Source organism: Stegastes partitus, unplaced genomic scaffold, assembly GCF_000690725.1.
Source record: "Stegastes partitus isolate 25-593 unplaced genomic scaffold, Stegastes_partitus-1.0.2 Scaffold490, whole genome shotgun sequence".
NCBI lineage: Eukaryota > Metazoa > Chordata > Actinopteri > Pomacentridae > Stegastes > Stegastes partitus.
This window is the reverse complement of record NW_007578221.1, coordinates 170530-197858: the sequence shown is the minus strand read 5'-3', so window position 1 is coordinate 197858 and position 27329 is coordinate 170530. Positions and strand designations below refer to the sequence as shown.

The following is a 27329-nucleotide window of genomic DNA, read 5'->3' as shown; positions in this document are numbered from 1 at the left end:
AAATATCTATATAATAATAATAATAATAATAATAATAATAATAAAAGTCAGCCTCACAAACAAACAAACCAGAGTTCACGGTTGCATAAGACACTGATTAGGTCAACTATCTCTGGTATCTCTAAGTATTTGGTAAAATGATAAAAAATATGTTTGCCTTCGCTTACACTGAAAGCAAATGTTTGAAATGATTTATATGAGAACTGGGTTTTTTTTTGGACCAGCTGCACGGGGCTCATGTTTTGTGCGACTCGTCATTTTCGTTTCCTCATATCTCCTCAACAGAGGTGAAGAGTGCAAAGTTTGCATGAACCATAGAGCGAAAATAGCCACGTAAAGGGGAAAAGCAGCAGGTTGGAAATGCTTGTTGCTGCTTCTAGTTGCTCTTTAGCACATTGTGGTTGTTCTTCATGCTGTCGGTCAGTCCTGACGGCTGGTATGGGTAGTTTGTGAGGAAGGAGAGCCTTGTGTTGCCTTATTTACTGAAAGGTAGCGTCCTATCATCCCCCTGTTCACGTTACTCCCCAACACATGATACAAGCGCTTCCTGCTGTGCCTGATCTCTGCCTCGGGCTTTCGCTGTGCTATCTCGTTGAGTGGAAGTAAGATGTTGACTACGCTTCGCACTGATTCCGCTGTCCTACATCTCAGTGCCTTCTGAATCCCTTTGTACCTTGTAATTTGTATTTTTTACATCCATTTAAGCGCTGATGTGTGTGTAGGCACGCACTTGTCATCTTCTTGCTCCCTGCCTAATTAAGAGATCAACCATTCCTGTGTTGTTTTTGCCCGTCTGTTTGGAAGCCAGAATTTGCATCAGAGTCTCGCTTGTTTCTCTCTCGTGAGAGTTGAGCAGTCGAGTGAGTCAAGACTCGGTTCGTTTGCGTGCTTTTGAACTTGAGGCTTTCTCAGACCGTTTTCACACATGCACTGCAGCTCCCAACACATCTAGATATCACCAGGAGGAGCTGCATGTGAGAAATCAGTCGGACCAGACATTAAACGGACTAAACGCTCCCGAGCACAAAGTCTGATTGAGCCAATGTGTGGACAGGGCAGGTAGTTTTCTGCAGGAGTACAAGTGAGAGGGTGTCTTGATGCTGTTTCTGTCATGCAACTGACGCAAAACTGACTAAATACAAACGTCTGAGGGTGACGAAGAAGCACAAAGATGCCAATAACGATGTTTAAGTGAAGAGATGATGAGATTGTTTAATTCAAAGAACAGGCAAGAGTTGTGACCGTGGTGTGTCTTTTGAGTCACGTCTTACCTCCTGGATGCTCTTTCCACCCGCCACCCCTCGTCTAAACCGGAGTATTTCTAGAACTGAGAACATTTCTGACACAAACAACCTCCTGTTATGCGCTACATGTGCAAATGGGATTTTTTTAAAGGACGTTGTCTGGTGTTTTTATGAGAGAAGAGTGAATGCCGTGAGTGGACTCCCCCTCCATTCCAGAAAGCTTGTGGAAGAGATAAGGGAGGAATGAAAGAGCTGCAGAGATCAGCCGGCAAACTGAAGAAACAGCACAACATTCCCAGTTCTGTTTGTCATAAACTGCAGACGGCGTCCTTTAGTTTTATTGGATGCTGTTTCCAGAACTTGGTCAAAGTCAAACAAGAACATTTTCTCTTCCCAAACTTTTTGCTGTGGAGAAAGTTTTCCCCTTCACCTGTAGGTTAGTTCTGTCAGCAAACAACACTTCACTTCTTTCTCCCAGCTGTCATTCTTCACCGCTAAGAATCCTATTTTTGACAGCTGCTTCTTCTTCTTCTCTGCTCCCTATAGACTTTCTCCAGAAGCAAGATTTAAATAACTCATAAGTGACCTCGGCTCCTCGGGAGGAGATGGAGCCTCGGATTTTCCTTTTCATGCATCTTACCTGCCTGCTTTATTGCCCGCTCTCACCTAGATGCTCTGCTCAGCTGTAGCACACCCGTAATTGGCCACCGTGTGATACCGGAGTCTGCAATTAGGCCCTCAGCTACGACTGTCTCCACGCAAAGTCTAACAGAAGTAGAAGCAGCTGACTTGAAACAAGCCAGATGTTTACTGGAAGTAAAACGCAGCAGCCTCAGAAGTAATCGTCATGCTTGGTGTCTTCAGGCTCTCGCTGGGAACAATGGAAGTGTTTGGAAAAGTACTGCGACGTCTCCGTTCACACCCGTTTCTGTACTTTGTGTAGATCACGTCTCACATCAGATATCTGACTATTACCAGTCTTAATCAAATGAGTGGTAGCTAAAATCTTAAATTCTGGCCATAGTGTATATAGTTTTGATGTAGTTTAGCCTGTAAAGGTTAATTTAATTATTAAATCAGAGCTGCGGGGCATGTAGGCTTCCCTTACAGTAGCTACAAACAAACATCACACCTCCAGGCGCAGACACAGTCGAGCAAGCTGATTAGTGAAGTGTTAAGCTTTCACTCCAGACGCTCGTGTCTGGCTTTAGTGCTTTAACTCCGTGTCGTTGACCTGTGTCCCGGTTGCCAAACACACTGACCTGCTGTTCTGTAGGCGGAGGTCAAGGGATGTCAGCGTGGGCCAGAAGAAAGAAAGTGACGCAAAGATGTCATTTATAGATAAATGCACACTCAAAGGAAAATGTAAAGCGCCTAAAATGCGTCTTCAGTTTGTGGCCTTTCAGCTGGCTGGTGGAAGTTTGTGTCCTCGTCAGAGACCCGCGGCTGCTTAAATGATGTTGTTTACAGGGTTCCAGAGGTTATAAATTTTCACGGCGGGCTGAAAATATCAGAATCCCCACAGGAAGTTCTTAAATCACTGTCACAGCACAGTCTGCTTTTTATGCTCAGTAAACTCCTTGTTTCAGAAAAATAAAGACACAGCATCCTCCAGAGTTGTTTAGTATGACATGATACATGAATGCTAAATATTAGACAACTGTAAGAATGATAAACTGAGATGCAGTTGTATTTATTAGATGTATGCCGGGGAGATAAACACATATAATCCCACGGTAAACAGTTAAAGGGAAACTCTTGAGGTTGGATCAACAATTAAAGTGTTTTTAAACCAAGAGAGAACTTGGAGTGATTCAAGAAATGGGTAGTACACTCTAAAAAGTGCTTCAACTGATCTGTTTTTACCATTTAATTAAATGCAAGGCTGCAAGATCGGAAAAGAAAATATTTAATTTGCTGATTTAGACAAACCTTGTAAGTCGTAAACATTATTTTGATGGGTTGATGTAGTGATGTTGATAGTTCCATCAATTTAAATTTCTGCTCGTTGATTTAAATTCAATCTGAGGTAACTTAATGAAATTAGCTCGATAACTTAATCAAGATTTCTCCCTCTCCTATTTTAACCTGCCTCGACAGTTTCAGATGGCTAATTAAAAATACTTTTGATTGTACAGGAAAAGCTAATTCAGCTAACTCAACATGATGTCTTTAGAAGTTGTCATAACTCAGAAAGGTTGATATTTCAGGGTTCAGGTTTGCCTCTTCGTGCCCAGTGTGTGTGTGTGTGCGCGCTGGTGGACGTAGCTCGTGTGTTTAGTTTATCACGCGGTGCAGAGTGTGACAGTCCCAGATTGTGTTTGCGCCGCTACGTCTGTCTCGATAGAAGAGGCCACAGTGTGACTGATGGCAGAGTGAAAGCAGTCCTCCCCCTCGGTTCCTCTTTCACATTCGTCTCTTCCTGCTTTCAGCCATCCTCTTGTTGCTTCTTTTTTTTTTTTTTTTTTGCTGAATCAGAACCTGCAAAGTAGGTCAGGTATAAAAAAGACATTCTTTAGTTAAGCTTGTTCATGGTGAGGCTGTTCCTCTGTCATTTCTTTCATTCTGACTGGATCGTTGGTGCTAAGCTGCCGTGGCAGTCGTTTACGCAGCAGAGCCTCACACAAGTCCAGCAATATCATCATCTTGGAGTTTCTTCGACTGGCGAATATGACTACTCCTGCAGTTCCTTTTTACGGCTTAAAAAGCGTTTCCTAATGTCTCTTTAAACCGACTTGTATTACAAGCAGGTGCAGCAGTATGCTTTGTGAGGAAACACAGAGCGTAGCAGTGACAGGAGCAAAATGAAACGGCATTTTGTGAAGGCATAAAATGACTAGAAAACTTGGCTTCATCACCATCTCTGTTTATGCAGTAAGAAGGAAGCTTTTCGAGCAGTTTGAACTCTACAAACTTTGGACAGTCAAAAAGAGATCCCCCCCAGCTCAGAATCAAAATCACTTTCATTGCAAAGATTTGCACATACGATGAATTTGAGGTGGTGATCTTGTGCATAAACGCTGAGAAGTAGAACATTTTTAAAGGATAATATGTTGACATTATGTTAATTTAGCACTGTAGCCTCACAGCTAGAAGGTCGCCGGTTCTTGTCCCGCTGAGGACACCTGGGATCTTTGCATGTTCTCCCCGTGCAGCGTGGGTTCTCTCCGGGTTCTCCGGCTTCCTCCCACAGTCCACAAACATGCTGAGGTTAATTGGTGATTGTAAATTGTCCGTAGGTGTGAATGTGAGTGTGCTTGGTTGTCTGTCTCTAAGTGTAGCCCTGTGATAGACTGGTTACCTGTCCAGGTGAACCTGCCCTCACCCTGAGTCAGCTGGGATAGACTCCAGCCCCCCATAGTGAGGATTAAGGTATAGAGATGATGGATGGATGGAGGAATTTGCTTGATAATCTGTAAATTTACATAGTATGTGGTGCAAACAACTGGAGATGTGCAAAGGATGTAAATAATCTGATTTTAGAAGCTGTGCGTTAATGCAACATGCAGGGTTTGGACCTCACTGTTTAGTCTAAATAAACAGTAGCTGTCCATGCTGGAGATGTAGAACTCTCTATTTTCTGCCTGCCAGATAGAATACATGAAGTGTTTAGAAGAGCAAATGTGAAAGCTGTTAAAAGCGATAGTGACAGTGTTTTATCAGACGCTGTATATGCTGTTAGGTGAGACAGCGAGGAGGTGTTTGTCTGCAGCACTCTGCTTCCACTACCTGCAGGTCTGGTGGGTGTGCCAACCGCTTTTTTTTTCCTCTCTCATAAACACACTGCAGCTTTTACAGCGACAACACGGTGATAATTCATAGATTGTCTACAAAGCAGATGCACAGAATAAAAACTTTCAGGGCGAACCAACAGACACCACAGAACCTGTATGTAAAAGATGTTTTTCCTGATGTTTTAGGTGTTTGTGGTGCTGTCGTTTCCATATTGGTATCGACTTATTTAGGCATGTTGGAGTCAGGAGTCACAGCTAGTTTGTGTTTACACCCGATCACTTTTCGGTTCTGTCAGTTTGAATTGACTGATTACATTCCTGCTGCACCATCCCAGTCCTCATACATTTGCGTGGTACAGGATGGTATATGTGAAGTAGGGATGCGGTACTGGAGTGACTGGATAATGCACTGCAAGATTATATAAATCAGAATAAATCGCATTAATAATTTATATCACCTCTCGTAGCCCCACAGCTGCGTTCGGTTTGCACGTCTCACACTGCAGCCCTCCGTCCCATGATGTGCTGCGAGACAACCAGCCTTCACGGATCGCAGTGCTGTTAGTCTGGGAGGCTACATATCAGTGGGTTGCAGTAGTGTTTTATTATGCACCGCAGTGCTGTAGTCGGTGGTGTTTCATCTCTCAGAACTGCTGTAGGATAGCGCAGACAAATCTACATTTTCCTCCCTCTTAATGTCAGTGATTGACTCGCAGACATGCAGTCTGTCGGCAGACGTCGACGCTTCCTCTGCTGAGTAATGTCAGCGTTTAGTCAGGGTGATACAGGATCCTCCTCTGCTCGTCTGTCTTCCTACAACACACCCACCCATGCTTCCATCCTTGTCCTCCCTCATGCCTTCCCTCTTACCCTGAGCGTCCTTCTGACTTCTTCATCTCATTGTGTTCCGTTTAAGTCTCTCTCCCGCCCGCTAGGTGGGATATTGCTAGAAATAAGACATTTTCCTTTCAGCTGATTCAGGGATAAAAATGGAAATCTTTATTTAGCGGGCGGCTTTGCCACTCGGAATTTGCCAAAGTCACTATTGTGTTTTTAAAAATACACAATGCTTTATCACCGTGTTTATCGCTCGGCTGTGTTTTACTGCCGCGCCGCTGAACCAAACGGGTTTGCCGGCGTGTTTGTGTGGACCGTCGTATCAAATGTGAAGTGGTTCCTTCCTCCTCCTGCCTACAGGAAAGAAAGGGCAGCCGCAGCTTCCGGACGCACCCTGCACTTCCAGCCATGCGAGGAGGTGGACATGTGCTCAGGGACCGGAGTGTTACACCACCAGCACATTTACACTCCTAAACAATGTTTTAATGGGCAGTGTCTCTGTTTTAAGTGGCACGTATCATCCAGGGCTCCAGATTAGCTTTTCAACTGGTGGCACTGGTGCATCCACCAGCGCTTGATTTATTTCTATTTTGGTGCCGCATGCTGATAAATAGTCTGCGTGCCCTACTTTAGCATTGATGTAAAGATTGTCAGTGATTTGATGATCAGAAGTTATGTACATTTTGTCAGGAATCTTTCCCTGAAGTTGTTTGATATCACTGCTATAAACTGGCTCAACTCCTCACTCACATCGATTGACGCTGCAATTTCCCGACGTTCCCTAAACGCGTCACATGCTGGCTAAGGGACACGCTAGCCAGGAAGCTACTCAGACAGGTGTGGGACTAAACCCTCACTTGGAAAAGAGTGAATAGGGTGTTCTCAAGTCCGATTTTAAATGTTTTCTATGAGCACAGCACATTTAAACATCAGCACCGTAGTCTGTCATGTTTATTTAATTGCAGAACGCCAAAATCATAATCACCGTTAATATTTGTTTACATTTTTAGCCCTAGCATGATGCTAGCCAGTGTGATCGAATGTACAGGACTGCTTTTTCTTCTCAACTGACTTGCTTCGTGTGATTAGTTGTCTCTCTGTTTCCACCAGCCTCCTCCTCCTCTCTCCTCATTTAGTTTTATTAGAATAATCATCTACATATCATTTCATCATTGGACCACGATGAAGCCTACATGGATTGTTTCACACATCACTCAGGGAGAGTCTGGCTGAGTCAGGGAGGAACAAAACGTACTATTTTCCACCACTGTGGCTAATGCAGTAGCCGGAGGGGCTCCGGATCAGCCTAATGATCGCCATCCACCCGCACAAATGTGACCACGTGCAATTTTAACTTGAACACTCTCAAAAAAAAAGGTCACATATGCAAGCATTTTGGTCAGTCTGGAGCCGTGCTGTGGGTTAGAGAGTTCAGGATTAATTAGTGTTTGTTAGCGATCCATCTCTTCCACTGAGCGTTGGAAATATTAAAGAGTTAACTGTATAAAATAATACAGCTGCAACTTATTTATGTTTTTGACAGTTAATCTATTGACTAATAAGGTGTTTGTTCAGTGAAAAATGTCTTGTTTTGTCCACATTTTTACTGTTAAAGAGGAGGAAAGAAACTAAAAGCTATTGAACTTTAAGAAGCTGGAACCAGAGATTTTTTTCTTTTTTTCTGATTATTTATTAAAATGATTGGTGTTTAATTTATTAGCTGACAACTAATCAATGAACTTATTAAACCTTGCAGCTCCAGTGAGCACATTGCAGACATGCTAAGTTTTTAACCTGCCCTGCTTCACTTGATTTTTTAGCTCATTTTATCCCACATGCACGGAAAAGACTGTGATTTTTACACCGAGCTGTTAATGCTGCTGTAATGCTTTAGCGCGCTTAGCGGTTCTGTGACTGGACTGATTATAGTGCAGACACAGATGGAAGGACTGCAGATGCTGCTGCCTCTGCTGCACAGCTGCTGCAGATAAGGTGTAACACACACCCACAGAAATGAGCAGTGTGTAGGTGATGGTAGAAGCGTTTTATATAAAGCGCTGTGTCTCTGTTGTATGCCGAACGAGCTGAGAGAAGAGCAGGGTTCTTATCAATAAATTCACAAAGACATGCAGCATTACAAACAAAAAATACCAGTTAAAGAGCTGTCTGATGGATTCGTTTCTTACCTGTTGTGATGCTGCGTGTCTTCGAGGAAACGTCGAACATGTTCACTAATTGCAGGGTTTTTTTTTTTGTGGACGAGAGCAGCAGCTGAATGTCTTCAACGTAAACGTAGAAGGGTTTATCTGTGTCGATCTCGGAGGACTCTCATCTCGGCCCCTGCTGAGCCCGCTGACCCACTTTTACTCTTATCTGCCATCTCTCTCCAGCCCACACACACAATCGCAGACACTCTGTTCATCCCTTTTCTCTCACTTCTTCTTATTACTCACGTTTTTATTTTTTTTTTAAAGAGTTTTCAGGACATTCTGACTCTTGTAGCATCATATAAGAGACACATCCATTAATTTGGAAGCTCGTTATTTCACTCTTTTGTTCCCCTTTTGCTCACCTAGCTGCTGGGCGTCAGGCGTTGTCGTTCAGAAAATCCAAAAGCTTTTGTTCTGCTAGGTCTATTCAGGACGATAATGGGAAGCTGTCATTACAACCAATACAAATAAACACACACATGGTATCGTAATCGTTATATGAGTCAGTATTTTAGTGGTAATGGTAATTTTAGCATGTGTCTCTGTACAAAAAATAAATGAAATGAGTAATATAAATGATGGGATTTTTGCTGCAATCTGTACAAAACAAGCATTTACATCTGGAGGGTTGGTTTGTTTAAAATTTTACCTGTTTTTTTTGCACATTTTTACCTTTTAATCAAAATATTGCAGCTTGTGTAGTTTGTGTTTTGCACTTATGCATGTTGAGATTCCCGTGATTATCAACCTTTACCCAAACTAAACTTAAGATAAAGTCTAAACTGAGCATCTTAATGTTAGAATAGCTGCTTCAGGACTCTCTCTGCCCGTCTTCATCCCATTCGTCTCCTCTGCTGTGGCTCTCCTCTCATTGATTCCTGTAACACACAGGAGCAGGCGTTCGGCCCCGAGGTCGCTCGTCGTAACACAAGAGAGAACAACACCAAAAAAAGTGCGTACGAGTCATTTAGCCTGCAGACAAATGGTTCGAATTTTTCTCATAGCGCAGCAAATATTGTACAAAGGCGAGGGGAAAACAGCCGAGGGTGATACTTGTGTGTTTGTGCTCTCATATGGCATGTGTTGTGGGACAATAGCTGCTCTATGTGGCGCCTCTCCTCCAGCCTGAAATTGTTATCTGTCATTCTCTCTCCTCTTCTTTTTTTTTTTTTTTTCACTCTCCTCCTCCTCCTCTGAGCTTCCCTTTCTCTTCTGTCTTTTTCTCTCTTGCGTCTTCTTTCTGTCACACAGTCTGTCATTCTTTTCCTGGAATGACTTGCTGTTGTTCTTCAGGAGTCTTTGACTCTCGCACACATAAATCCAGTGTTTATTGCTTCACACCGGAGCGTTGCAGATCGTGCATGTACATGACGAGGCTCAGTGTTGCAGAGGCCCATTTAAAAGTGGCGCTACGTCATTAGATTACTTAGATTTGATGTTTTTGTCACCTTCTAGTATCCAGATTGAACCGTGCAGCATTTACACGTGTAATTGAAGGTTACATTAGCGATATTGCCCAAACAAAACTGCCTCCCAGTATTGATGTTTTGCAGTTTCTTGTCAGAGTTATTGGTGCAGCTTTAGCAGAGCTTAGCAGAGCACAATAAAGTGATTCTAAGGAGTCCCTGTAGGGCAGTTTGCTCGTTTTCTTTTGTCCACCGTAGAGCCGGAGGTCGGTTCAGCTACAGACCGTCGTCCCCGGAGAGCTCAAGAGCACAGAGTGGACGCTTGCCAGCGCAGGAACCCGAACTCTGCTGCTGGCATCTTTAAACTGCAGCGCTCAGTTGATGACTAAAAGCCAAAGTTTGGCTTGACAGTTAATTAATTTTTACGGGGGCACTTCCAGGGCGAGCCGGGGTCAGACGGGTCCTGACAGCAGAAGTTAAACATTTTCTAGTGCCTCTTCTCAGTCAATCTGTCTGACAGAGGTGCTTTCTTTTCCCTAAATTTTCCTCATTCAGTTAAATTCAGTATTATTTTCTTCATTCAGCTGCCAGTTTTACACACATCTCAGACGTATAGATCCTGCAGCAATACACATTTACAACCACATACAAATCAGAGGATGTGTTGCCCATTTTTCCTCCCTCTTCTGCTTGTTAACATCCAGCTGATGTTCTGTAAATACTGTATTTTGGTTCGTCTTGATGGCTGCATGTTCTGTTTGTCAATTCAGGTAGTAATTTGTTTTTTACAGTGAATGAAAGAACAAAGATGATGTAGGTCATGAATGGAGAAGATGGTGGGACAGTATCGGGTTAACACACCAAACTGAAATAAAAATAGGGATGATATATTATTGTAAATGCGTTACAGTAAACGTCTAGGCCTCAGAGCTGTTCTGGTTTCCTCCACCATGCTCGTTTTTACAAAGCAAACATGCACCAGGAGTGACAAACAAGCAAGTCCAGACATGACAACTCACCAGGAAGCTACTTCTTTGGCTCTGTTTAGGACAAATATGGAATAAAATGTGGACGAACCCCAATTTCTTAAAGCGTCCTTCTCAAATAAGGGTACGATAATGATGTTTTTAGGCCTTTTTATTGAGGTTTAATGTGTGAAAGTTGGTTAAATCTCCGTAATATCATAAGTTGTTTGCTTGGACATGATGCAGTTTGTCACAGCATATTATTATTGTTATTTGTAAAGCTTTTCACTGAGTGAATTGGCCGTCTGTGTCTAAAAGGTATCGACTTCTTGAAGTAGGAATTATTTGAAGTCACTCACTCGATCATGATTAATCCGCTGCTGTCATGTCAAAGCGGTCCGTGGCTACTACAGCGTGTGCACCGCTGCCCTGAATACAACACAGTATTATGCTAAACAGAGTTCAAGCACATCACATACGTTCACTCTGTTTGATAAACGTCCAGCAAATACAGTCACAGATGAGGGTTGAAGAGCGTCTAAGTGAAGCTGCCTCCATCAGCAGCCTGACTGTGTTTTGTTTCTCACTCGTGCCGACACTTTCCACCCGTTTCATGCAAAATTTTTGAACAATCCTGGTAAATATTTGACTTTCTCGTTGCTGTTTCATTGAACAGATCTTTGGCTGTCTGGCCGTGGCGTCGGTGCAGCGTGACTCTATCCTGGACCGGGTCATGTTATTGTAACCGTCAGCCTCATTCACTATTTTCCTGTCACACTAACCTCTTGTGTGTGTGTGTTTCTGCCGGGTGTGTGTACTGCGGCCCACAGAGACAAAGCCGGGGTTTGGTTGTCTCATCATGATTTATTCATACCACGAGTGACTGTGCAGGTGTGTGTGTGTGTAGCAGGAGGCTTATTAGGGCTTTAAAACCTGAGGCATTAAGATGCAGACTCGATTGGACTGACAGTCTCGGGACATGTCGTGTAGGCAGGTGGAGGCCCAGAGATAGCTTCGCTGATGAATGAACACCGTCGCCTTCCTCCACTCATCTTCCTCTTCTCTTCTACCTCACAGGCAACCAGACAAACTGGTGGTGGTGTGGACGCGCAGAAGTCGGCGGAAATCCTCTAAGGTTGGTATTTGATGAAAGATAATAATGAAACAACAATGAAAAAACAGGTCTCTCACTTCCAATTATGATTGCTTTTTCCTGCAGTCCCACAGCTGGCAGCCCGGCATCAAAAACCCCTACAGAGGCGTGGTGGTGTGGCCCGTACCGGAGAACATCGAGATCACCGTCACGCTTTTTAAGGTACAGTGTTTAATCAGTTTGGATTCAGGGGTCCTAATGTAGAGGAATTTTGACCCAACGTCAGTCCAGTGGTGCAGCCCTGTCTGTTAATGACACACTCGCATGGATAGTATCTGTCACCAGGCCCGGCTTACTTAAACATGCCGGGCCTCTGCGCTGACAGGTCGGCTCAGAGCTCAGTGTCCTGTTACCTCCTTCGCCGCCGCCTTAACCGAACCTCCCTCCACAAATACCTTCATACCTGCTTTGTGAAGCTGCTGGTAGCTTTTTACCGTTCAGTCACGTGTGTGCAACAACTACACAACAACAAGGTGGTGGATCCACACAGAGGGGCCCCGGCATGCGAGAAAAGACAGGAGTCCCAGTGACAGAAACCTGAGACTTTGCTTTATCTCCAGACGGCTGTAAAAACCTACTGTGATATCTCTGTTTTCTAGCAGTGCTCGTGTAGCACCGCTCTACATGTTCGTGTCTCTTTTCTGGGCGAACTTCCACTTCCGGTCCCAGAGGAAGTAATAAAGCTGTTTCTGGAGCGAGACACAAAGCAAAGCCTCCAAAGGCACAGTTCTCCTCTGCTGCTGGATGGAGCCCAAATCAAATAACTTTTGTCTCTGCAGTCCACCAGTGTTATGTCTTTGGTAGAACACTTTTTTCATGCAGTTGGAGTGAAAATAAAGCACATTTTGAAAATGTTGCCCTCATAAACCACCAGCTGATCGAGTTGCTTTAGTTAAGTTGACAGCAAAAGTTGCCTGATTACACAAACATAGACCAAGGAACTAGAGAGGGGCGAGCATTTCTCAAAGTTTCAGAAGGACTCCTGCCTAACTTTCTAAAACACATTTATTTGTGACGTTTCTGTGGTTTTAGATATAATCCGACACTAAATGTAAAACCTTCTTTTATGTCGGATTGTCCAGACAGAGGTCGAGATACAAGGAGGGCTTGATGCTGGAATTTTAGTTGTTAATTATTGTTCATAGTTGTTATAATAACTAGTGTATTGTTAGAACACTACGCATCGCTGGATTTCAGCCAAACTGACCGGTGCGCTTGTGCACGTTCTGGACACTTCCACCCCGGGGCAGCGCTCTGACGGGGTGGAAGTGTCCAGAACACACAGGCAGTACTTGGCTGCTGATGCTAGTTTAGTTAGCGCTCACACTTCTGTTTCCTCCATCGGTGGCGGCGGGGGAGTGGCAGATACGCTCCACCGTTACCATCCATGTTTACTTCCATAAACACTGAGCACGCTCGCTGCGTGTGACGTCGTCGTGTCCTCTTCTGCGCATGCGGGACACTTTTGGCTCGTATGAAGTTCACACAGCAGATCACATACAAGTCGCATTGAAGTGGAAACGTGAAGGAAGTCACAAAGAAATCCTCATTGAGCATCAAGTCCTGCAGTGTGAACGTAGCCAATCTGTGGGATTGTTCAGTCAGATAATACGCCGTCATCCTGATTGGTGACATTAAGGGTCGGATTATCGAGTCACGACTGTGTTCATGTTTCTTACCGTCTTCATGTTATTCACAGTTTTATTTAGTGCAATCATGTTTTGGAATTCAGGCCTTTCTATGGTTTATGAAATGTTTGGACAGACACAGACCAAATGCAGTTACATTTCTGGTTTGTCTCCACAAGCTGTTAAGAAAAATGTGTGGGTTCTTACTTTGCCAAATACTTAAATTTTCCCCACTTACTTTTTATTTTTTTTGTGTCTCTACTGTTGTGTGCATACAGCCTACGGTCAGCTTGGAATAGTTTTATGCAATTGAAAGTGGTGAGACTCAATCACGGAGGCTGAAGGCTGAAACAAGTGGCGTAGAATCAAAAAGCTGGGTGCAACATGTCAGTGGATTCACGACTAAAGAGACTTCACATTACCTGGAGTCGTTTGTTTTACTTTAAAGGGACATTCCACCTGTTTTTCAAGTCAAATAATGTCTCAATAAGTGAGGATATTACAAGCTCTGATGCAACAACTTGGTTTTTAATCTGTCTCTTGAATCAAAGCAAGTCTTTTATATCAAAAATACAGTTCATACCAGCCTAAATCTATAAACACAGAACACCTTATGACTTTCAGTGTGTGCACTGTGTTGACTGAAGGTAAAAACAAACTCCAGCAGTGATTGGAAGACTCTCTCCTGCTCTTTCTGCCCCGAAGCTCTGCAACGAAATCAGCTGAGCTCAGCAGTATTACAGCCTGCACCTCAGGGAGACGTTCACCACCAGGCAGCTCTGGATGGCAAGAAAATACCGAAATTAAAAATTAACTCAACTGGGTAGAGTTCCTGCTCCTTATTCTGTAGCTAGAATCGATCCTAACAGAGGCAGTGGGCAGCTCATACCATCCAGTCCTCTGTAACCCGCCCGCCTCCCGGTGTTACATTTACCCCGACAGGTTTGTAATTGACAGGATTTGACTTGTGAGGTTTAATGTGGCATCTGCATTTTCCAAACCAGATAAACGCGGTGTTGCACAAGAACAGACGGTGGAAATATGTTACCCATGAGGATCCTTGTTACTGTCGACACATGCTAATGACGACACCAGAAAATGACTGCAGCTCGTGTTCACCAGCAGCTCCGGAAGGCAGAGGAGGCCGACAACGCGCCGCTCCGTTGGCTTTTAGAAGCCATTGTGAAATAATGGAGCGTTTACTGTTGGGGAGGATGAGGCAGCTGTATCTCTAGCGCTCTGTGTTTGTGCCATGTGGGCGTTGTGTTGTGCCAGACTGCAGGAATATTGATTTCTCGGGGTGTGTCACCGGCGCAGTCAGACAAAAAGGCCATCAGTGCATGTGTACTACAGGCAACAAGCACATTATGCTCAGTATGGATCGATTAAGCGTTTTGTCTGTGAAGGCAAAAAGTAAGAAAACAATACACACATATTACAATGATGCATTAAAATACCTCATTTTCGTAGCAGATGTTTTTTTGTAATGAATAACTTATGATAACATCAGCTGTTATTATTCCCACAGTGGGGAAATGTGCATTATTGCAGCAGCAAAGGGGGATAGTGCAAACAATTTGAAAAATATCAGTAGAAAAATAAACAGACAACATACATAACTACTAATACAGATTGTCCAAATTGCTCTGGATGTGGAAATAAATACAACGCACAAATCAATAGCATTGCTCAGATTTGTCCCTAAGTAGAAAGTACTGATGCTTCACCAGGTCTCGTAAGTGTAGAAGCATTGATACTGCACAGACTTGATGAACACATACGTCTTATTTAATTGACAAATCAGTTATTTGTGATTTGCATGTTTGTGTTACTGTGCAGAGAGTAAACGCTGTGAAAAAACAAGTGTTGGCGTGAAAGGAGGGGGTTGATTTGTATGTGTTGGAGCGATTTATTGTTAATTGTCAACTATTAAATTGATCACTGACTATTCTGATAATCAATTAATTCTTTTTAAAAGAAATTGAAGCCCCTAAATCCGATTTTTTTCTGGTTTCTTTGCTCCTCTGTGACAGCAAACTGAATATATTTGGGCATTTGAGGTCGTCATCTTCGACTACTGATCGACTGTTTTCTGACATTTTGCAAACCAACTATTTGATTAATCCAGAAAATAATCAACAGAACATAATCATCAGCAGCAGCCTTAATCTGCATGGATCAACCCTTCTTGATTTGCCTCTTTACCAGCGTTAGATGCAGGGCTAATGTGAGTGAATTTCTGCACAGTTGTGTTGTTGAATGAGGTCCACACCTGGTTTGTGATTTACGTCTGGCAGCAGTCACTCCAGGATGGCCAGTAATGTGTGTGGAAATGCTTCAGTGATCCAGGCCTGGCCTTGAATCTTACATCAGCGGTATCAGTCTGATATAAATGGGTCCAACTTGGATTTAGAGTGCACCATTACATGTGCATCCTCTGTCTGAAAATGCCCTGTCCGGTTGTGATTTGTGGTTGTGTGCATTGTGCATGAGCCTGTGTGTGTGTGCTGGAGGGCAGTGAAGGTCATCCATGGCAGCAGAGTAAGAGGGCTGTTTACTGTCTTTGTGCCTCCATTACTGTCCATTCTCATCACCTCAAAGCTACACAGAGAGGACGACTGCAACGTAGATACATGCAGTATTATCAGCACACCCCGGCACCCAGAATGTCAGAAACACACACAGAGAAACGTCTATAATTCAGCATTTTTCTGCTTGTTTTCTTTGTGTTCAGTTCCTATTGTAATCAAACATGCACTAATTTGCTTCACATCAGCCCACTCATGTATAGAAATACACAGACCGTTACTGAGAGAACACAGCAGCTCATCATCGTGTGATTCTAAAGTTACTTCAGTAAGGCACAATTCTTCATCTATTGTACGTACTAGAAGGAAAATGGGACACAAAAACCAGGTCAGTGGGTGAATACAACTGGAGTAGTGTGTTGGTGGAGCAGGTGCCACTCAGTGACTGTGTTTTCTGTGTTGAACGTATAATAGTACATGACTAAAATGAAAACTCATCCATCCATCCATCATCTATCTACCACTTAATCCTCACTAGTGGGGGGCTGGAGTCTATCCCAGCTGACTCAGGGTGAAGGCAGGTTCACCTGGACAGGTAACCAGTCTATCACAGGGCTACACTTAGAGACAGACAACCAAGCACACTCACATTCACACCTATGGACAATTTGAGCCTCCACGCAGAAAGATCCCGGGTGTCCTCACCTTCTAGCTGTGAGGCGACGATGCTAACCACCGAGCCACCTTGCAGCCCATGAAAAACTATATGCAAAAAAACGACCAGTCTGATAATTATTTTTTTTTCTTTTTATGTCGTCTTTGCAGGACCCCCATGCAGAGGAGTTTGAGGACAAAGAGTGGACGTTTGTCATTGAAAATGTGAGTACGAAGTTATGTCTTTGTCTGTTTCCCCCTTAGTCTCTTATATATATGTTTATATAATTTCTTTTGTCTTCTTTAAGCTCCTGCATGTTAGTGCACTACATTTTAGTTTTTCGACGACTCTACAGTAGGAAATAAGGGTGTGAGGAGGTGCATTTGCTCTAAGATCATCCAGACTGCCTGTACAAAAGTAAAACAGAAGACAGAAATCCCTGATTCTCAGTATTCTTGGTTATTTTCTAGGAAAGTAGTCTTTGTGTTTCATGTGAAGGTTCTGCCACCATGTGGGCATTTACTGCTATTACAGGCTCCTCTCAGGCTGAGTGGTCGCCCTCAGATTTGTGTACAAGCATGAATACAGTGGCTGCTTGGCCTTCTCTGTGTGTGTTTATGCTGGTGTCGGGCTGCATTTCAACAATAGTAGAGCGTTACTTACTGCTCACATCTCAACAACACAAACTGGTGTGAGAGTGAAATGCAGCTTGTGACTGAACTACTAGTGAGAGTTTAAGGTTCTATCAGTTTATTTACTCATTTAATAACATGATGTTTACATCAATCACATTTCCATAGTCTTTTCCAGATTTGGTGATGTTGAAACTACTGTTCAGTGACTTTTTCCAAGGCGGTTGTATGACCCGTATCCAGCATTCAGTCATGGCAAAAAGCTAGAGCTCGCTGTAAATTCCAGAAAAACGTCAAAGGTTAAGAAGACAGAGTTTTATGGAGCAGTTTGTGTGAGCAGCAATGATGCATTGTGGGGAATTGAAGCAAAGGGAAAGAGACGTGGAGCCTGTTTAATCACATCCCAGCGGTCTGCCAGGAAACTGGAAACTCTCTGCGTGTGCTGTTTTCCATACGTCTGCTGTGTCCAGTTATGTGACACGGAGCGCCTAAATAACACAGACGGCTGCAACAAATCAGGCCTTTGTGTTTGCATGTTGCCCTTTTTTTGTCTTACGTGGGAGACTTAAAGTTAGTCTGGAACTTATGACAAATTCTTTCAATGGCAGAGAGCATTTGTTCATGTTAAACAAATTCAAAGCAACAGGTAATTTGTTCACATTAAATAGCAGCAGCCTGTGCAGCAGACTGGCGGGTTATGTCAGAGGGGGTCGCCCTTTAGTCTTCATATGAGCTTAGATAGACAGTTGACCAGGTTGGACAGGTGGTGTTGCCCCACTTGCTTCTGGAGTCCTCACAGTTGTTGAAGACAAAGTTGTACAACCCAAAAGTTTCTGCTTGTCGGATGGTTCGATGCCGTTATTATCCAATTAGCACGACTTTGCTCGCTCAGCTGCTGGAACATTTTTGTTTATGAACTGAGCCACTAATGACTATATATATATATATATAATATATCAGTGAATATTTGCACTATTTTGCAAGGTATTCAGTTCATCTAAATTAACATTTTTTTCACCCCAAAAAGCAAAATGATCATTTAATTTGAGTTTATTTGACAGTCTGCAAATCATTGATTCTTGACTGTAAGAAATGTAAACAACGATTTACATATTGAAGTAAGCTGTATAGCTAAACTGGAAACTCCAACATCCATCCATCATCTCTCCACCTTAATCCTCACCAGGGTCATGGGGGGCTGGAGTCTATCCCAGCTGACTCAGGGTGAAGGCAGGTTCACCTGGACAGGTAACCAGTCTATCACAGGGCTACACTTAGAGACAGACAACCAAGCACACTCACATTCACACCTACGGACAATTTACAATCACCAATTAACCTCAACATGTTTCTGGACTGTGGGAGGAAGCCGGAGAACCCGGAGAGAACCCACACTGCACAGGGAGAACATGGAGACTCCACGCAGGAAGATCCCGGGTGTCCTCAGTGGGACATGAACCGGCGACCTTCTAGCTGCGAGGCAACAGCGCTAGCCACCTTGCAGCCTGAAACTCCAACATGATAAATATAAATAAAAACTAGTGCTTATTATTGAAGTCAGTGGTGCACCTGTTATCAGAGCGATGAATCTGTGTGTTAGAGTGCAGCACGAACACAGTGGATATTTTATAGGCCTGGAGCAGCTACAACAACTTTACTTTCTCCTCATTGAGTAATGATTCTTTGACTTTGGCAGCAGCTTCTATAAAAATAGAAATTTACAGCGTAGCTTCTGTGTTTAACTGGTGCCTGTGGGGAGTTAGTCATACAGGGTTGTGGGTTTTGGTTATCCAGAGCAGCAGCTTGGAAGTGATGCTGCTTAGTCACCATTTCACTTTTGTGTTAACGTCGCTGAAGACTTGTGCATCGGATCCTTCCCAGTTTGTGAAGTCAGTCTGGTTTGTACACTTTAAATATTTAGATAATTTCTTTAACATGGTCAAGCAAAAGCTCCTTAAAACCAGTCAACCTGAACTGGTACAGAAAACTGACTGTAAGCTTCAAAAATGTTCAGATCTCTCTCTTGTGCTGTCTTTTTGTGTTGGTCAAGTTTTGAGTGATTCCAAGAGTGAACGCTTTCATTCACCATTTGGGTGAAACAAGTTGCTTTGACTTTGTTTTCTGGGTGTTTATGAAGTTATTGTCTTAAATTAACAGATTTATTGTGTTGTCATGTTGACATTAGCTTTCTGCTGTCGGAACAAAATCATTTTTAAACTTTAGCAGTGCGTGAGGTTTTGAAAGAATAGCAAATACATCATTTATGTTTTCTCTCTGAGGCCATCTTCCACTAGTAAATCGAGGACAGACCTCCAAGGCTCCATCCACACTGGTACGTTGTAATTTTAAACCCTCTGAACCCCAGCATCCACCAGTGGGTTTGACAGACATGATGTCTTTAAAATATCACCATGACTCAATTTATCAGAGCCAGAAACGTGAAAAACAAGGGAAAACAAAAACTTTCCAAAGGTCTCTCCCAAAATTAATCAAATCTAAGCTCATAATCGTGACATCAGATCACTTTATTCTGAGTTTCTTATTGAAAGATTTACTAAAAATAAACCAGAGTTTGTAAAAAATAAAAATTCTGTCCTCTTCCAAACCATTAGCAAGTCAGTCAAGACTTTTCTTCTGAACTGCAGGATGTGTTTAAACAGAGCAGAGGAGACACATATAGAAACCAATTAGAAATAAAAGTAGTAAAATACCTGTAGTTTTATTAACACCTGTAGGCATTTGAAAAAATGTCAGTGTACTAGATAAATACTCAAAGCAACACATTTTCTTATTTCTTCGTGATTTATTGCAACTATAACGTAATTGTTTTACACAAAACACATTTCTGAGTCCTCTGTGCTTCTAGTCTTGGTTGTGCTGTTTCCATAGAGGTGCAGGACTTTATATTGCAATAAAACATGAGTCCACAGTGAGTAGAAATGTGCCAGGAGAAGGAAAAAGAAACACCCAGAAACTGCTTAGAGTTCAGAGGGTTCAGGCCTTAAACCTCTGCTGCCTCTAGCATCTACACTACTCCGGGGTTTAGGAAAACAGAGGCTTTTTAAACACTGCTGACCTGGTTTTGGTTTGCAAACTGGGTAGAAATGGTGACTTATGGAAACGACGATGCAAACACTGACTCTGATTTGTCACTACATGCCGTTCTCTGATTTGTGACGCTGCCATCTTGTGATCTTTTTCTGGAAGTAACGACTACAAGGAGTTATTTTATTGTGAATTATGAACCGTAGCTTTATTTACTGTTTCTGCTAACAGCTGCTGTCCAGTGAAGGAAATCCCTGCTCCTGCTGTTGGTCAGTGCTGCTCTACCTCTGGAGTATTCATGGTCACACTGCTGCCTACATGTCAGCTGTACGTGAATGCGCTTTCAGGTGTTGCATAGAGAATATTTCTGAAAGTTAAACACTTGTCTGGACAGAGATTGGTTTTGCTGCTTTAAAATAAAATCGTATTAGTGTTAAAGTAGTTTGAACCTCCTGTGCTGTCTGTTTTCAGTAAAAAGGCAGTAATGGAGCTGGCTGAGCGCGTCGACATGTCACTTTCTGTACAGCTCAAAGCGACGACGGCAGGCTCCGCTCTACCTTTTTCTGTCTTTGATAGAGAGCTGAGAAGACAAGCAGGTCAGCCGGTGTTCTCCGGCCAGAGCGTGGGAGAGAGCAAGAAAGGGAGAGGAAAAGACAAGTTTGTGGGTTTGCCTGCGTCTCTGCATACCTGACTAATGACGGAAAGATCAAAGACACACCGGCCTCCTGACAGCAGGAATGGAGAGCATAGAGGAGGGAGGGAGAGCAACCTTACACCTCCATACATCACATGTACAGGAGTCCTGGTTGATATTAGTTAGAGAAACATAAAGTACTGGCAACCACAAGACTCCTGAGTCCTTGTTAGTTTGATATGTAAGTGCCGCTGATTGATACTGAAGTTGTGGTATTGAATGGTTCTGTAGTGAGTCAGACAGGTTTGACATATAGTACATAGTTGGAGGTGTAATGTCAACCAGTAGAGCTACTGTTCATATATTTCACATGACTCACTTCATGCCTGGAGCTTATAGAAAGTCTAAACAGAGTGCAGTGCAGCTTTTAAGACGTTATCATACACTCAGTGAACATATAAAGGCAGTAGGTCTCTTCTGTTGTTCTGGTTGGATAAAGCTTCAGTATAGCCAAACAAATTCTCAGCCGTTAAATTTAACCCACACACTAGTCAGGTGTGACTCTAGTTTGACTGTAAAAGGCCTTTAAAAAGGCAGAAAGAAAGACGAGAACAGGCTGCTGGATGCTGCACGTCAGCGTGGCTCGTAGTGAACGTCCACGACTCCATCGTTTGTCACCTCAGAAGTGGTTTCAGAGCGTTCTAGATGTCTGACAACGTGATGCTGTCCCCCCAAAATGTCTGATAGCTTCACCTCGGCCTCCCACAAGCCAGTAGCAGCAAGCTTATTACCCCTAAGAGAACTCTCTGAGCCCATTATCATTGCCTATGTAGTGCATTCTTGGTTGTTTATTTTTGTCACAGAGACTTGGAACAACAAACATGTATTCCCCTATGTTAAAGTGAACATATGTGACATTTCTGCTTTCGTTCAGTGCAGAGATGAGCAGAAATATAGGGATGATATAAACTGACCACAAGAGGGCAGTCTACCCTAAGCTCTGTGGAAACCTCTCTGCACACACTCACGCTAACGTCTGCATGTATGTCACCTGTACGTCCGTCTGTGTTTGTGTGTCAGTAGGTAAAGGATCTCTGTGCACCTGCATGTTTGCATGAACAAACATACCGAGTGTTTGTCTTTGCTCACATTTTCTTCTGACTTTGTGTGCACGAATGTAAAGCGAGCTCACATCCCGGATGCCGCCCCCCCACCCCCCTCCACCCGTCAGGTATCTAAGCTAATATAAAGTCAGGACACATGAATGAATGCAGCAGTGAGTGCTGCTCTGAGGAGGAGGAACAGAAGAACAGGAGAGGTGAGTTCTCCTGACCCCTCATCAGACGGCAGAGGAGAAAGGGGAAGAATACGCCATTGTGCCCGAGCGCCGAAGATGATGAAATTCAAGATCCCCGCGCTCTGGCTTCGTCTTAATCTGGGGGCCCAACCTCGCGCTAGGCTAATCCCTCGCCGTCGAATTACTGGCCCCGGCTAGATTGTATTTTGTCATTGAAAATGGCAGTGTCAAACACTACCTTTTTCTCTCCTCTATTTGTTCGTCTGCCAAGGCGAATCGCATAATCAAAAGATGGAGAGAGAGGGAGCAGGGAGGAGAGAAAGGGACGGAGAGGGAGAGAGGTGGAAGGCTGAAAACGGCTGCACAGTAGTATCTCTAAATTGCATGCTACCCTTGCCTTTCACCCTTTTTCAAACAGGCGCGTATTATCAAAAAGGTGGGCAAATTGAGAGTCAAAAGATTGGACGGCTATATTTGAAGGCATTGTGCTGACAGGCTCTTTTGTGTGTGTGTGTGTGTGTGTGTGATTGTGTGTGTGTGTGTGTGCATGGCGGGGGGGTTAATGTGTGTACGTATGTATGCCCGTGTGTTATTCTCTCTGCGTTTGCATATCAGCCAAAGCTGGAGATGGGAGACCAACTTCCCTCATCTTCAAAGCTTTGTGGGAGGATTTGAATGGCGCGCACAGGACTGTTGTATTTAATGTGAGAAGCTATCATGTCTGAATACATTGAATATACAGCGATACACACTCCAAGGCCCACTCTCCTCGCTCCTCCCCCGGCTTTCTCCCCCTCACACTTCACCTTTTTTCACTCGCATTACATCAATGTCACCCGGGAAGGGAGGAATTTCCAAATCTGTGGCAGCCTGTTTACTGCACGTTGTAAATAATGATCCTGACATTGCGTTTTAACTGCCTTTTCAGTGCATTAAAGCTTCTAATGGTGGCTGTGAAGAGGTGAAACGGGTTGTCAAATGCCCATCTCTTCTTTGTGTCTCAGCTTTGCTTCAATGTAATCTGTTGACATCCAAAGAACGTGGACAACACGCCGCACATGAAAACACCGAGCGTTAACGCGGCGTGTCGACTTTACGTATGGACCGTCAATGGAGGGATTTTCATCGCGGCTTCTGATAATGTTTCAGCTTCCTTCTCTTCATCTCTTCTTTTTTTTTCCCCGTCCATCTGTCTTTCAGTCGTCTCTCTGAGGTGAAGTCCTGCCTATTGTGGACCACATCCAACTCCATTAAGGCCATTTCCACGCCACATACCTCCCACTTACACCCACTCACACAGTCACACACTGTCACATACTGACACACGGTGGAAAACCATGACACCAGCCACTCTCACACACACACAGCGTCTCTCTCTCTCCTCTATGCGCACACACACACACACACCCCCTCCCTCTGTATTGTACTCACAGCCGTGGTGTGTATACTGCCCCCCTCCCCTCCTCTCTGTCTGGAACACATTACGTAGGCCAGTGGCTTGTGAGCGCTGACTGGGCCTTGGGGAAGAAAAACACAATTATTTCAGCCCTCGGCTATTCACGCAAAGGTGACAAAAGCTGGTATGAAGTATGAAATCCCAAAAGTTTCTCCCCGTGCCGCGGCCGACAAATTGGGATTAATTTGCACTCGTGTGCACGCGTGTGTCTCCAAAGTTTTCACCTTTGCTCATTTCCCATTTCTTAAATAGTTTGGAGAACTCAAAAGACCTCATTTATTGTGTCAGGCAGAAGAGCTTGTGCCTTGTTTGTATGTGCTCACAATGCTAATTTCAAGTGTGTGTGAAGGATGTACATTATTTCCTCTTTGTGTGTGTGTGTGTGTGTGTTTGGAAGAAGGCGGGGGCTTCTTGGTGTGGGATCACACATGCTTTCAAAATTAATTTAATCTAATTAATCGCCGTGAGGAGAGAGGACAGATGCTTGTGATTACCCCCCATGCCCAGACTCCTCCCCGTGTGGGCACAACACGCTACCATCACACCTCTAAACGCTGCCATTTTCTGCCTCAAATTTATTATTTTACTGCACTGAGGCGAGTCCACCTAATAAGAAAATGATGCAGCAGTATAGCGAGTACACAATCGAGCTCCCAGCAAGAAAAAAAAAAGTCAACAATTTGAAAGGAGCGTGTATCCGTTTCCCCTTTTGTGTATATTTGTGTCTTTGTGAGGAGCTGCACCTGTGTCTGGGGAGCTGTGTGTTTGGGCGTGCGTCCAGTCCGTTATGTGTTTGGGTGCTCGGTGTGTGTGTGTGTGTGTGTGTGTTTGTGGGTTGTAGGTGGCTGTGGAGGCCGGGTGGTCCCTCCTGTCGCCCTAATAGGCTTACTGGCCCCTAATCCACACCACACCATCCCGTCACATGCCTGGTCTGCTGACTAACTGCTACCATTGCCATGAGGTTTTTTTTTAGTGTGTGTGTGTGTGTCTAACTGCATCTCTGGGCAGGTGTCATGCTTGTGTGCGACTGAGCAGGAGAGGCTGTGTGTGTGTTCTTTATTCAGTGTGTGTCAGAAAGTGAGTCGGTTAGTTGATAATCCAGCGTGTGAATCTGCGGCTTTTTTCACTTTTACATCATTTTAAATTTGACATCTTTGGGATTTGGAGTTTTGGGTAGAAAAACTAAAATTTTATGGTGTTTTTTCATCATGTTCTGATGAAATACGTTCATAAACGGTGAAGTGAAACTATAATCGGTGCAAATATGTGTTGAAAATGCACCTCTTTGCACACGTCTGTTCATACGTCTCACTCACATGCAGGCTTCCTCTGCTTTTTGGCACACAGTCGCTTGGCACGCGCCATATCTTCTATCTTTGTGTGTGTCTGTTTTTGCTTACATGCATACATGCATGTGTTTGTTAATTAAACTGATTAAACTGTTGCCCCTGACGATGTGGGGCTTTGCTTGCATGCGTGCGTCATCTTTTTTTTCCCTCCGCTCTGTGTTTGTGTGTATAGCTCTCAGCCTTTCTTCGCATTGTTTCCGTCTGCTTCGCCGTTTTTATCCTCGTCCTGTTTATTTTTCTTTCGTCCTTGCGCGGCCCCACATGCTGCCGGTGTGTATGCGCGGGAGGGACATATGTTGTGTACGCCATGCGCATACAGTGTGTGTATGTTGTTTACGCTCGCGTGTGCGACGCCGTATTGTGAGTGTGTCTTGTCCCACCGGTCCAGGTTGTGACCTCGGCTTTCATCTCCTTAGTCTGAGGCTCCTGCAGCCCGCTGTGCGTCGCTCCCGGCCAACAACGCGGCAGATGTCACCAGACACTGCAGCAAACACTGACACAGTCGTACGTACACATGTACACACGCTTTCTCACATTTATATATGCACACAGTGTGTCGTGCCGCTCACAGACACAGTGAAGATGCATTTATAGCACATTGGTACACGTTCAGAGTCCAGACCGGCCCAAACAGGTTTTTGTTTTGCCTCATACGGTGTGACACTTGACCCCAGAATAGACATCAAAACACAAGTGTCACCTGGGAAACATCCCGCCGAGACGCTCTCTTCATTCATAACGCGCTCTCTCAACTCTACTGAATGATCTCAGACACAATATGATCAGATATTGAAACTGATTGGACAACATGGCAGGACGTGTAAGATGTTGACACCCCGTAAACATGCACGAGGAGGGCAAAATATTAGGAACACTTTCAGGCTAATTCATGCTTTCTGTGTCTGTGTGCAGACTCTAGAAGCAGACGTCTATGTGGTTCTTTCATAGCACAGTAAAATGCATCAGACAACAAACCACAAAAGACTCTTGTGGATGTTTTTGACAGTCTGACTTTGCATTTGGATGTAGACGAGATTTTAGCTCCACCATGCAAATCAAAGCGCCTCACAAGTCCAGCAGCGACTAATTCAGTTACAACTCTTCTAAACATGAATCATATCAGTGTTAATGATGGAGAATCTCATCGCACAGCCTCACTTCTAAACCAGGATTTGTTTTGTGCATCGTTTGTTATCCTGGTCCAGTCAGCATGCGTGCATTGTTTATGGTTCATGCAGTTCTTGGGCTTCATGCGGACCCTCGTGGACTTGAGCAGATGACAGTTACATCATGTGGACTCTTGTGGTCCCCGTACAGTGCACCGCCGTCCCCCTCTATGACCTCAATAATTTGGAAAAACCTTTATGACAACTAGAAATGTGTTCAAAGCAGAGTTAATGACAGAGCTGTTGTGTTGGTTTGCATTCTGTTTCACAGGTGTACTGAATACTGTGGCCTGTTTCATAGTGAGCTACATAGCTGCTAATGCTAACCAGCTAACCGGGGTTGGTCCTGGCAGATGTGGCAGAACGTCACCGCTTCCTTGTAGTGCCCCTAATCAAACCTGCCTCGACTGGTTGGGTTCAGGGTAGAAATTAGCCCTAACGTTAGCCCTGCTGGTTTCCTACAGGTTTATGTCACATATCAGGGAACCTTAAGGTCGCTGTGCGTCAGTATAGCCAAGAATCAGTGAAAGTTTAAACTGATGAAAGCTGAAGATGTGGAGGACCTCAGTGGAAGCTCGTTACAGAATGGCGCCCGTAAGGCCCTGCTGAGGCCTCCAGCTCACTGTGTGCAGACTTGTGCCACTCTGAAGAACAAAGCGAGCTGAACCTCGTCCTCCTGCTGCCCCCAGCCTGACCCAGAAGACTCACACTGAGGCACACATCCACAGACAAACACAAACGCTGCAGAGTTCGAGCAGACGTGTCGCTGGTCTTGCAGCAGTGAAGTGAACTGGGGAGGCCGAGCTTGGAGGTGAGGAGGACGATGTAGAGAGGAACTTAAATATTTCCTGAGAGCTGCAGTCCTGCTGTCTCGTCGGCCGTACGTTATTGGCTGCCACGCCCTTCCTTATCAGTCATCTGTGAGGTCGTCCTCTATCACTCCGCTGCTTCACATGCTGTCACCTGCCCTTCTCCTCCGCCGGCTCTAATCCGACTTTTCCTCCTTGTCTCCATCCTCATCTCGCCTTGTTTTTGGTGTCATGTGTTACTCGGCGACGATGGTGGTCAGACAGTTCTGGCGAGTCGCAATTGGACAACGGAACAGTTATTATCTCCGTCTCGTGGTTATTTATTTTTCCTCTGTGCGACTTAAGATGGCTACCAGCGATGGAGACAGGCCTGTGTGGCCCGCAAAACACCGGCCTCCGCAAATCCCCCTGTTTATCCACAAGCCTGACCCACTGGGCCCGAGTGGGCGGGCCGCTCACTCTGTGGGTACCTGTGAAGAGTTTGGTGCTGGTGGTGGAATGGTGTGAGTTTGTCATGAACCTGGGCTGTAAAAAAAATCAGTTTCTAAACTGTTTCTATGATCATTTAAACAATTTACTGC

General features: G+C 44.2%; 1 protein-coding gene across 3 annotated transcripts in view; it reads left to right on the top strand.

Annotated features, from left to right (window-relative positions):
- The window catches only part of ehbp1 (EH domain binding protein 1), a 182243-nt gene that overhangs the window by 9171 nt on the left and 145743 nt on the right, over positions 1 to 27329 (top strand). For all 3 annotated transcript variants that reach the window (XM_008287212.1, XM_008287210.1, XM_008287209.1), the window contains exons 3-5: positions 11474 to 11531; positions 11616 to 11711; positions 16531 to 16584. In XM_008287212.1, coding sequence (XP_008285434.1) covers positions 11474 to 11531; positions 11616 to 11711; positions 16531 to 16584 — 208 coding nt within the window. The remainder of the gene's footprint in view (positions 1 to 11473; positions 11532 to 11615; positions 11712 to 16530; positions 16585 to 27329) is intronic.